General features: G+C 42.1%; 1 protein-coding gene and 1 pseudogene across 3 annotated transcripts in view; one reads left to right on the top strand and one right to left on the bottom strand.

Annotated features, from left to right (window-relative positions):
- The window catches only part of LOC131481151 (ankyrin repeat domain-containing protein 26-like), a 39,745-nt gene extending 39,170 nt beyond the window's left edge, over window positions 1–575 (bottom strand). For 2 of the 3 annotated variants that reach the window (XM_058668736.1, XM_058668743.1), the window contains exon 1: window positions 304–575. In XM_058668736.1, coding sequence (XP_058524719.1) covers window positions 304–455 — 152 coding nt within the window. In that variant the 5' untranslated portion in view covers window positions 456–575. The remainder of the gene's footprint in view (window positions 1–303) is intronic. The other variant, XM_058668748.1, reaches the window with a different exon arrangement.
- Window positions 576–3,234: 2,659 nt separating this feature from the next.
- On the top strand, window positions 3,235–3,994 carry LOC131481533 (elongation of very long chain fatty acids protein 6-like; annotated as a pseudogene).
- The last annotated feature ends 7,828 nt before the right edge of the window (window positions 3,995–11,822 follow it).

The raw sequence follows: 11,822 nt of genomic DNA on the forward strand, positions 1-11,822 counted from the left end.
ATTTCCTATTAAGTTCCATCATTTGTGTTTTCAATAAGCAACAAATGATTACTTTGAGCAACGTTGATAGCACATTTTCAAATTGATGACGGCAACTAATGTTCTTACAGGAGTAAAGAAAAGACGGTAGCGGTAACAAAGAATTGTAAAACCCTGCTATGCTTATTTTGTTTATGTAAAATAGATAAACACCCAAACAGCTGACAGAGCCACCTGAGCCCCGGCATCCCGAGTCACAGCATTGTCCGTGGCCAGGTTAGCACCCAGCCCTGCAATACCCTCCCCGGCAGCAGTCCCCATTACCAGGTCTGGTCTCCATGGTTCCTGCCTCTTGGCCTGATCTTCGGGAGCTGCTGTTCTGTTCCTTCATCCCCCTCGTTGGCTGCCGCAGGTGGTTTCCTGATATCCCCCTGTGGGAAGCGATCCCCGGACTGTGATATCACCCCACTCGCCATCCTCCCATCGGATGACCTTCAAGAGACACTCGCCCTTAAATGGAGAAAAGAACCTTTATGGCGAGACTACCAGAGTTTCTCCCATCCTGGGGAGTCCAAGGCCAGCCCAGCAGAGGAGCCAGAGGTCTCACCTGGAGGTCCCAACTGAAATAGCAGGCCACAACCAGCATTCCCACAATCCAGCCTCACAATGAGTGTTGCCAAGCAACTCCCTTAACGCATGCGCCCATCTGAGCCTCTAGAGGGCGCATGCTCAAGTCAACAAGCTGGTCAGGGATAATGAGCGCTTGTTTGTAGGGCTCACACATGCTTCACCTGCAATCACAAGCTTTTTATTCCACAGCAGGAAGCCACTATAGGGTCTGGATCTATGCCTGGGTACTGTCAACTGAGTGGAGAGCTGCCATTTTACATTTCTCTAGGGCCGAGTGCTGGGATGGGCTATGCAGGAGGCAGGGCTTATGGGCAAGTGAGGGCTGAGCTGCATGCGTCAGGGTTTTCCAGGCTGCATGTTGCTGTTTCAAAAATTTTTTTCATTTGAATGGCATAATTACAGAAAAGGAGAGAGAGAAATGGCAATGTTTAGATCAATCTCCCATCTATTTGTTCACTTGTGAAAGGCCAACAATAGTCAAAGCTAGGTCAGGCCAGAGTCAGGAACCAGGAATTCCATCCAGGTCTTTCATATAGGTAGAAGGAGCCCTAGTACTCTGGCCGTCTTTGGCTTCCTTCCCAAGCACATTAACAGGGAGCTGGATTGTAGCTTCCAGCAAGGGTCTTTCCAGGTTTGAGCAACAGTATCTTCTAGAAAATGGGACTGTTTTAATGCTGTTTTCCCAGGGTGGCAGGAGGTGACTGGAATAAGGTAAATACCAGCTCCCTTGTGCTACACTGCTCATGACCCCTACTGTCCCTTGGTAGATCCAGGCTGCCCTTGTTGCTGGCAGCTGCTGAGCTAGTACATGTTAGGAGGCTGAGAAGGCTGGGAGAGAATCCCAGTGGTTGGCCTGAAGCCATAGCTGGCCCTCCTCTGCCTTTGTTAGGATGGCAGGCACTGTTCATTGCCTCCAAAAGGGGCTCCTCTCTCTCTAAGTCCCACCTGCTGGAACAGCTGCAGGTTTAGGCTTTCCCAATCCTTGAAGGTCTGGGAGTTCTTGCTACATCTGTGCAGCCCAAGCCACACTTGTACACCTGTGCAGTGTGTGCTCATCTCCCTCACTGGAAAACCAGGCCTGCAGTGACACAGAGATCCCTCCTGGCACGATCACCCTGGCTATACAGCCAGCCAGGTGTGTGACACTTCCACGGTTAGTGTGTGGTGATCAGATCTGTGAGCCCAGATGAATTCAGTTTGCATTTTCTTTTAAACAGCTTACTGTTTGCATCTCTCTTTGTTCACCTAATGATTTCTCTACTTTAAGCAGTTGCTATTGCATTTAGGGATGTGTAGGCAAGACCTTCTAGCTCCTAACATTCTTAATTGCTAAGGTCTTTAAAGATGTGTTTATCTAAAAGACAAAGAAGGATAGAGAGAGAATCTTCCATCATCATTTCGTGTCACAAAAGGTCACAATAGCAGGGCCAGGCCACATTGAAGTCAAGAGCTGAGACCTCCACTCTGGCCTCCCATGTCGATGTCAGAAGCCCAGACACTTGAACCATCATATGCTGCCGCCTTAAGTGCATTAGCACGGAGCTGGATGAGAAGTGAAGTAGCTGGGACTCAATTACAGCTCCCACATGGGATGCTAGCATCACAATGAGGTGACATAACCCACCCACACTGCCATCACACATCTTCTGGGATTCTTTGCCCATGTAAATGGCTGCCCCTGCATGTGAACTGCACTCATCATTTGCTTCCTCTGAATAGAGGCGACAAGAATAGCACTCAGGATTGGGGGAATTAAAGAAAAAACTGTGGCTTCCCTCTTGTTCTCACTCTCTGGTTGGTTGGTTTTCGGGAAAGTTAACAGCCCCATTAGCTCCTTCTGAGGAGCCACACATGACAAAGTACTGCATCTGATCTCTGTCTGATGACTGCCAAAAGCTGGGACCCTTGGACCAAAGACCTTCGCACAAAATGAGTCACACTGACTGCACTGTGAGTACACTTGAAGGAAAATTTTCCCACAGTTGAGATGGTAGGTTTGGATAACCCTGTGAACGTAGGCTTCAGAGAGACCTTGTGGCAGAAGGCCTGGCCACATTTGGATTTTTGACCCACTGAAGCAGCTGTGAGACAATACTACCATATTAAGTTTCTAGCCATTTTTTTTACATTTGAAAACTTTATGAAAGATAAATTCTGAATTTTTCATTTTTTTTACAGCTGAAAATGAAAACATGAATATTTCATGCATATTTCCGTGAAACCTCTCTATGGTGAAACAAACTATGGATGATAAAGATTATATAGAACGTTAACCCTCAGGCAAATCTCAGAACAAACACAGGAATAGCTTCAAACTGCTATTTCTTGTCGCTATTTTTTTAAGTAAATAAATGTTTAGCAGATGTAAACTATTCAATATTTGCCACCAAATATTGGTAAACATAGTATTCGCTAGCATATTACTTTCAAGTTAAAATAACAAAAATAAACACCAATAATTATAATGCTTTTTTAGCAATGTTATATAACACCACGTTAAGGTATAAATTCTTTTGACTTGCAGTTCTTAAAGAACTGCTACCATCAATCCTCCCCTGGCAGCACATAATTAAGAAGCTCTGTGAGCAAACAGAGCACATAGCAACTCCGAAGAGATCAGCCCCAATGAACATGTCAGTGTTGACTTTACAAGAACAGGACTTTGAAAAACAGTTCAAACAAGAATGAGGCCATCCAGTGGATGTGGGAAAACTGTAGGAAATCTGCCCTGTTTTCTACCCTGTATGCTGTCTTTTATATTTAGTGGGAGGCCCCTCCTGGACAAACTAAGACTGAACTGAGAAAACCATTTGTGTTCTGGGATCTAACCCTTTCAGTCTTCAGTATACTTGGTGCTGTTTGAACTGTGCTTCTATGGTGTATATTCTGATGACCAAAGGTTGGATGCAGTTAGTTTCTGACCAGAGTTTAGTCAGTCTTTACAATGGACCTGTCATCAAATTCTGGACTTACACATTTGTCCAAAGCAAAGCAGCAGAGCTAGGAGATACAGTCTTCATTATTCTAAAGAAGCAGAAGCTGATCTTCTTGCACTGGTTTCATGACATCATTGTGCTCCTATGTGCTTGGTACTCCTACAAGGGCGTGATGGCCAGGGACAGCTAGTTTGTGCGCATGAACAACGACACGCATGCCACAATGTGCTTGCTATGCCTTGTGGGCTGAGGGTTTCTGAGTCTCTCGGGAGTTTCTGTGTTCATCACCTTGTCCAGATCACTCAGAAGCTGATGGGCTGTCATTAACTACCTGGTCTTCCACTGAAAGAAGCAGATCAATACTCATGCAACTCAACTCCCTTGTGCTCTTCTGTCATTTCATCTCTGAGGCTTATATCGGCAAAATGTGGAAAAACAACCAAGGCTGAATCGTGTTTGGCATCGTGGCATAAGCCATAGCTGGGTCACCCAAATAGTAACCAAAAAAGAAAATGTCACAAGGAATCACACATGGTGCAGCTACAAACAAAACAAAACACATGAGCAAACATACAACCCAAGGCAGCTGAGGAATGACTGGGCCAAGCCCAATAAGTTCATCATCTTTTTTGGGCGAGGACTCGCTGAGTGCATCGTCATTTCCACACACAGCTGCCGGGCAGTCCCATCCCCTCAGTTTGTAGAACCAATCAGAACTCACGAGACAGCATGGGAGGTGAAACAAAAGGGTGCTCACAGTAAAGGCAAACAGTAACAAAAATTTATCTCCTAGGTGTTCTAGTTCTCTAAAGATGGAATGCCTTTAAGAAACTGTGAGCACACAGACACAGAATCCGTTCTCTGTTTCTACATCAAACTGGAGCCCATAGGAAAGAGATAAATGGAAGAGACACAGGGCACAGATCTAGAACAGCAACACTGTGGCAGACAGCTAAACCTTGCTCAGAAAAGCTAGTAGGTATAGCCCCTGTGAAAAAAGATGCCTTAATCTTTTTTTTAACGTTTCAACAGAACAACAACAATAACAACAACAACAAAACAGTATTTTTCCCATATTTGCATAGCCTCATGCTAGTGAGTTTGGCAGAGCCATACAGAACACACTTTTTTTTTTCCTTTTCCAACGTTCTGAATGGAACAATGAGAACTAGGCAGCCTGGGGCTTCCAGGAACCACTTGGTTCCAGAGTACATCTGACAGAGTATGTGATTTCTGTCTCATGTGAGTTAGGAAGCCTTATCCTGTGTTCAGCTGCCACAGACAGAAGAATAAAATACTCTCCTCTCCCTCCCCTCTTAGGTGGAAGAGAAAGAGGAAAAGTCGATGGGAAGAGAAGCGAGCTGGATGTCAACGTCATAAACAACACATGCCCCTCCCTCTTTGACGTCACACATGCTCATTGCTTTCCAAATGAAACCCTGTGGCACAGTCCATGTGTTCTATTTGTGTGTGTGTGAATTTCAAAAGGAAAATCTGCGAGAGTTTTCCTGATGTAGGGTGAGCGCTGTGTTTCTGCATCAGCTGCACTTACTCTCAAAGTGGTGTAGAGATGTTTAAAGTGCCCTCTGCTGGCCGAGTGGAGATACTTCGACAAACGTGCTTCATAGCAAATCAGCCTGAAAACTGTTGGCGGCCAAGGGCCCCCTAGAGGCCTCTCCGTCAAAGTTTAGATGCAATCTAACTTTGGCCAAATCTGAAAACATTCTTCCTGCTTCAGGTCAGTTTCAGATTTTTTTTAAAGGGACCTTTCCTTCTGGAGATCAGAAAACCAATTTTTTAAGAGCCATATTCTTGAAACAAAAACACAACAAAAAGATAATATCTGTATTATTCCAGTCCCGTACAAGCTAAATAAATGTGTTCCTCATATTTTAAAGAAGCAAGTATGGAAAGTTGTTCAATGTAATATAGTAGTATTCTGTTTGGCTAAGTAGCTTAATGGTTTGGCAAACTAGTTGAAAATATTAGGGGCTATTGTGCTGCATAGGTTACACAAACACAGACACCTATATGCACACAGTTGTTGGGTACACTGAACTTCAAAGCCCAAATGAATAGAAACACACTTTCTGGCTAACAGGAAAACTGCTGTTTATCTTTCTTCCTTTATTTGATCATATACAATAAAAGGGACTTTTTCAAGTTATTTTTAAATTTGTTTTGCTTTAATTATGCTGCTCCTGTTTTTCTGTCAGAGGTGGCAAGGGCATTCTCAGCCTCTTGTTCATGAAAGGAACTTACAAAGAAAAAGTTTTATCCCATTCTATGAAAAGCAAATAGCAACAGTGATATGAAATCTTCAGTGTGAGATTACGGGTAAGTTCTATTTCACAAAAATATGGTGTAAAACGGCATTCACCTGGCCTGGCATGATGACTGAATTGGCTAATCCTCCACCCCCAAGTGCAAAAACCCATACAGGCAAGAGTTCATGTCCCAGTTGCTCCACTTCTGATCCAGTTTCGTGCTTGTGGCCTGGGGAAGTAGCTGAGGATGGCCACAAGTCTTGAGACCTGCATCCACTTGCAGGACTTGAAAGAAGCTCCAGGCTTTTGCTTTCAGATCAGCTCAACTGCAGCAGTTGTGGCCATTTTTGGAGTGAACCAGTGGATGGCAGATCATTCTCTTTGTTTCTCCTTCTCCCTGTGAGTCTGCCTTTCCAATAAAAATAAATAAATCTTTAAAAAGAAAAAATAATAAGATGGCATTCATCCCATTCCACATTAGATCCCTTCAGCAGTGACATTAAGAAGAGTCAGTGAAGTTCATGTCTATGCTTTTTTGTTCTCTAACCGTTTGATAATGATACCTTGTCTGAGACCTGGATTTTCTTTTTCAGTCTTAAAGAGAGCAACTCGCAGTGTCTGAGCTGCAGACAGGTTTGCTGATTCTAGCTCATTAAACACAGGAAGCAAGATTGCATTGTGAGGGATAAAACACACAGAAGAGGTCTCAGTTTCATTCTTAATCTCTCTCATTGTCATTCTCATTCAAAAGCCAAATACAGTAAAAAAGTAGGGCTAAAGTGCAAAGGCATCTTTATTCAGTGCAGTGTTTTCCTTTTTGGTGTGATAAAGGCAATAGTGCATCAATTATACACCGAATTCCGAGAAGTACAATGATATATCCTTTTCTAGCAATCAGTAAACTGAAGCCATTTCCGAGTCTGCAATCACCCGCTTTGTTTAGAGTGTGAATGACCAGTCTTGCTCTGCACTTTGCATTGATGCACTAGCTTTTTAATTCTTTCCAGAGCTCAGGCTGCTTTCTAGTAGTCTCAATACCTTTCGTATTTAATGGAACCTAATAAAATTCCAGGTGCATCCAGATGCAAAGTATGCCTTGTGAGGAGAAGCAGAGTGGCTGGGGCCGAACCATGTGCCCTATCCCTCGCTTGCTTTCCTTCCTCTGCTTGCACATCCTGCAGGAAGTCAGGCCCTGAATGTCTCCTCCCTTGCCCACCATCTCACCTCTGGGAAGATAAGATGTCGAAGGCTGGAGTGGTAAAAATGGAACAAAGACCGCATCCAGGCTTAGTCCCTTCTTTGAGAGGCCATGTTCCGGGGGCTTCTCCCGGCCATGCAGAAAAATGAACTGCTCTCTTGGCAAGGTTTCAATGGATGCTAATTGGTTTGCTTCATCAGTGCCCGCTGCCTGGGGAGGTTTATTACTAAGAGACAGGTAAAGGAGCCCTAAGCTCAGACTCACATATCAGGAGATATCTTGTGTAGTCATCAAGACTCTCCTAGAGGCCAACCCTGGCCCATATTTGGCCATGGGGAACCAATGAGCTTTGTTCCAGTTATTCATTCATCAGCACATTTGAAAAATATAGAGAAAGCAATTACAAATGTTTCCTGGGTCACAACCTTCTTTGAAAATTTAAAAACAGCACAGTTCCTTGGTGTTCATAAGAGCTTGCTTTAGTGTATGTGTGTGGGGTGTGTGTGTGTGTGTGTGTGTGTGTGTGTGTAGAGCTCAATGAGACTGGAGATAGCCCCGGTCAATTTCATGGACATTTCTTCTTCCTCATAAAGGACATCTTGAAATTGATGTCTTGATTCATTCAGTATTTATCAATCTTCAATTTATTTATAATTATGAAACAACTGCTATGTGCCAGGGAGAAAATCTTTCATTGTTAGATTTTGAGTCAGTCCTAAGACATAAGTGAACTGAAAGCATGTTTTCAGTAAACGACACAGTTATCCTGGCATTTGAGTCCTCTTCTCTGCTTCCCTGGGTAAAGCCTGGACTGAAAGATTAGTGATCCTTTTTATTCCCTCGGTATCACGCACATGATCACATGAAACGAGCCACTGCCAGGACGTGAACTGTTCCTGAGGCACAAGGGTCTTTTCAGGGTCTTCATTAAGCAGTAATATCGACTTATTTCAGCCTAATTCCTGAGTTTCCAGAAAAATTTTCTAAAACAAACAGCTGTGATTTTCAAGGTTGTAGGATACAAGGTAAATACATAAAAATCAGTAAGTTTACTTCAAAATAAAAATGAACAGGGCCCAGCACGATAGTATAGTGGTTAAAGTCCTTGCCATGATTGTACCAGGATTCCAAATGGGCACCAGTTCAAATCCCGGCAGTCCCACTTGCTGTGCAGCTCCCTGTTTGTGGCCTGGGAAAGCAGTCGAGGACAGCCCAAAGCTTTGGGATCTTGCACCCACGTGGGAGACCCAGAGGAGGCTCCTGGCTTCACAATGGCTCAGCTCCAGCCATTGCAGCCACTTGGGGAGTGGACCAGCGAACAGAAGATCTTCCTCTCTGGCTCTCTTCGTCTCTATACATCTGCCTTTCCAATAAAAATAAATATATATTTTTTAAAGTTTAAAAATAAAATAAAATAAAAATGAACAAATTGAAATTTGTATTTACATTAGGATAAAAATATAAACTACTTAGGGATTATATTGCCCTCCCATACCTGCTGCAGTGAAATGACATCACCATAACACATATAATCTACCAAAATTAAATCATGAGACAGTTAATAACCTAAACAGACCTATAATGTGGACTGAAATTGAACAGGTAATAAAAGCCCTCCCAACAAAGAAAAGCCCTGAACCAGAAGCCTTCACTGCAAAATTATACCAAATTTTCAAAAAGAACTTCCCACAATGCTCCACAAGCTATTCCAAACAATAGAAAGGGAGGCAATCCTTCCAAACCCTTTCTATAAAGCCAATATCACCTTAATACCAAAGCCAAACAGAGATGCAAAAGAAAAACAGAACTATAGACCAATAGGCCTGCAGAGGGCATCTAGTACCATGGATTGCAGAACAAATTGGGCAGCCCTTCTGGACAAGTATTTGGACAAATTGAGACTCTAAGGTGGTCTATGTTAGCTAATAATGGACCTTGGAAGGATTTCCTCAACCTTGAAGCAATGGAATCAGCAACATCTCAGAACTATCAAAACTACTTAAGCAGCATTCTTGGAGCATGCTTCACACTGGGAATCCTGGGATGACACGAGGTATCTTTCCCCTATTCCTGGGTAGTGATATGATTGGCTTGCTAGGAGAGGCCCTGAGCCCTTCTCTTTCCACTTTCTGCAAATACCTAAAGAAATAAGAAGACTAGAGGCAGTTATCTCATCTACTTTGCCCTAGTCCTCTACCCTGCTCACCCTAATGGGTTGTCCACATGGGCACGCATCCCTCTCAAGTACTTAAATATCATGAAAAATAAAATGAATGTGGGCCCGGCAGCGTGGCCTAGCAGCTAAAGTCCTTGCCTTGAATGCACCAGGATCCCATATGGGTGCCGGTTCTAATCCCGGCAGCTCCACTTCCCATCCAGCTTCCTGCTTGTGGCCTGGGAAAGCAGTCGAGGACGGCCCAAAGCCTTTGGACCCTGCAGGCACTTGGGAGACCTGGAAGACGCTTCAGACTAGCTCATATTGACACAACAGTTCCCAGCCTGCTTTCTCTTCTTCTTGTACAGATACATATGCTATACAGTTGCAAATAAGTATATAATATATTATAATAGTGCATATGGACATTAATTATGTATGAATATTATATATGTACATTTATTTAGATATTGAATACTTAATTAAGAAAAAGTTTTTTATTCCTTTAAATAATATTTTACATCTAGTTAAGTTTAAAAAAATTTAAATGTATTATTTTTCATGATACATTTTTGTCACTTCAGTGATTCCTCCATCCCCCCTTCCTCCTTCCCAGTTTTTCCTTCCCACCATTTTCCCCATATTATGACAGTAGCATAGTCCTTAAGTAACAGTGGCAAGTTAACTTCGTGATTCATGGAATTGTAGGTAAAGGAAATGACAGAAATCTAGCATCATATTGCCAATTATTTTACTGAGAGTCTTCATTTTAACACAGGAGTAGAGACACATAAGACAACGTATGCTCACTTCCTCGTATGCTAGTCTGCATTTTGCAGTTCATCTATGAGAATATATGTATATACTTGATTATCAATATATTTACTGATTTTTGTTCTTTGCAAGAAAGCTGACTAACATCAGAGAGAACATATATTTGCCTCCTGGGAGTTGATTACTTCACTAAGCATAATGGTCTCCAGTTGAGCTGTTTCTATGTCTTTACTGTGGATTGTGCTGCTTTAAATGCAGAGTGACAAGTTGCTTTCTTGTATACAGATTACATTTCAATCAGATATATTCCCGGGAATGGGATAGCTGGGTCATATGGTAGATTAAGTCTCAGTAGTCTGAGCACCCTGCATGCTGGCTTCTATAGCAGCTGCACTAGTCTGCACCCCTACCAAAAATGACACAGGACACCTTTATCCCCACAGGGCAGTTGCTGTTAGTTGGTTTCTATATGTAGGCCATTCTCACTGGAGTTAGGTGGAACCTCAGTGTGGTTTTATTTGCATTTCCTCAATAGTTATGGAGCTTAAGCATTTTTTCATATGTCTATTAATCATTTGAATTTGATCTTTAGAAAAATACCTGCTCCTTTGCTTGCCCAATTGGGTAGTTTGCTTTGTTTCTTCAGTACTATTTTTAATCTACAGGGTAGCTTTGGCTATTCATGAACTCTTGTGTTTCCAGATAAGTGTTTGTATCGTCCTTTTTATTTTTGAGAAGAATTTTGTTGGGATTTTGACTGGGATTGCATTGAATCTGTAAATTATGGTTATGTGGACATTGTGATTATATGGATTCTACCATTTTAGAAACACAGTAAATTTCTCCATCTTTTAATGATTTATTCAATTTTTTAAATGTTCTGAAATTGTCATCATAGAGGTCTGTCATGACTTTGGGTGGGTTTATTCCAAGGTATATAAGGTTTTTCTCTGCTGTATTATCTTTTTTTAAGATTTACTTTATTTTATTATTGGAAAGGCAGATATACAAAGAGAAGGAAGGAAACACAGAATAAAAGGCCATCCATCCTCTGGTTCACTCTCCAAGTGGCTGTAATAACTGGAGCTGAGCTGATCTGAAGCCAGGAGTTTCTTCCTGGTCTGCAATGTGGATGCAGGTGGCTTTAGGCCAACCTCTATTGCTTTTCCAAGATATAAGCAGAGAGTTGGATGGGAAGTGGAGTAGCCAGGACATGAACCAATACCTTGTATTATGGTAGATACAAGGGTGAGGATTTAGCCACTCGGCTATTACGCTGAGTTCATTCTCTGCTATTTTAATTGGGACTGCTCTTAGCAGTTCTTTCTCAGCCACAGAGTTGTGTACACCAAGGCCATCAATTTATATTCATTGATTTTGTACACTAATACTTTGCCCAATGCTCTTACAAGTTCTAAAACTCTTTGATTGGGTCTTTTGGTTCTCCTATGTTATCTGTTAACAGGGATAATTTGACTTCTCATTTCCACATCTAATTCCTTTAATTTTTTCTTGCTTAATAGTATTAGCTAGGACTACCAATACTATACTGTCAATGATTAAAGTGGACATTCTTGTCTAGTTGCAGATCTTACAGGGAAGCTTAGAAGCCTTCTACATTCAATATGATGCTGCTCTTCAGTTTTTCATAAATTGCTTTGTATTATAGAATGCTCCCCTTGTACCTTTCTTTTAGAGTTTTTATCATGAAATTGCATTATGTTTTAGCAAATGCCTTCACTGCAATTATTGAGAAAATCATGTCATTTCTATTCATTTGGCTGATGTGGTATATAACATTTATTGATTGGCATGTATTAAACCACCTCTACATGCCAGGGATAACTCCCATATGATCTGCGTGAATGATCTGTCTCATATAT

This window comes from Ochotona princeps, chromosome 1 (assembly GCF_030435755.1).
Source record: "Ochotona princeps isolate mOchPri1 chromosome 1, mOchPri1.hap1, whole genome shotgun sequence".
NCBI lineage: Eukaryota > Metazoa > Chordata > Mammalia > Lagomorpha > Ochotonidae > Ochotona > Ochotona princeps.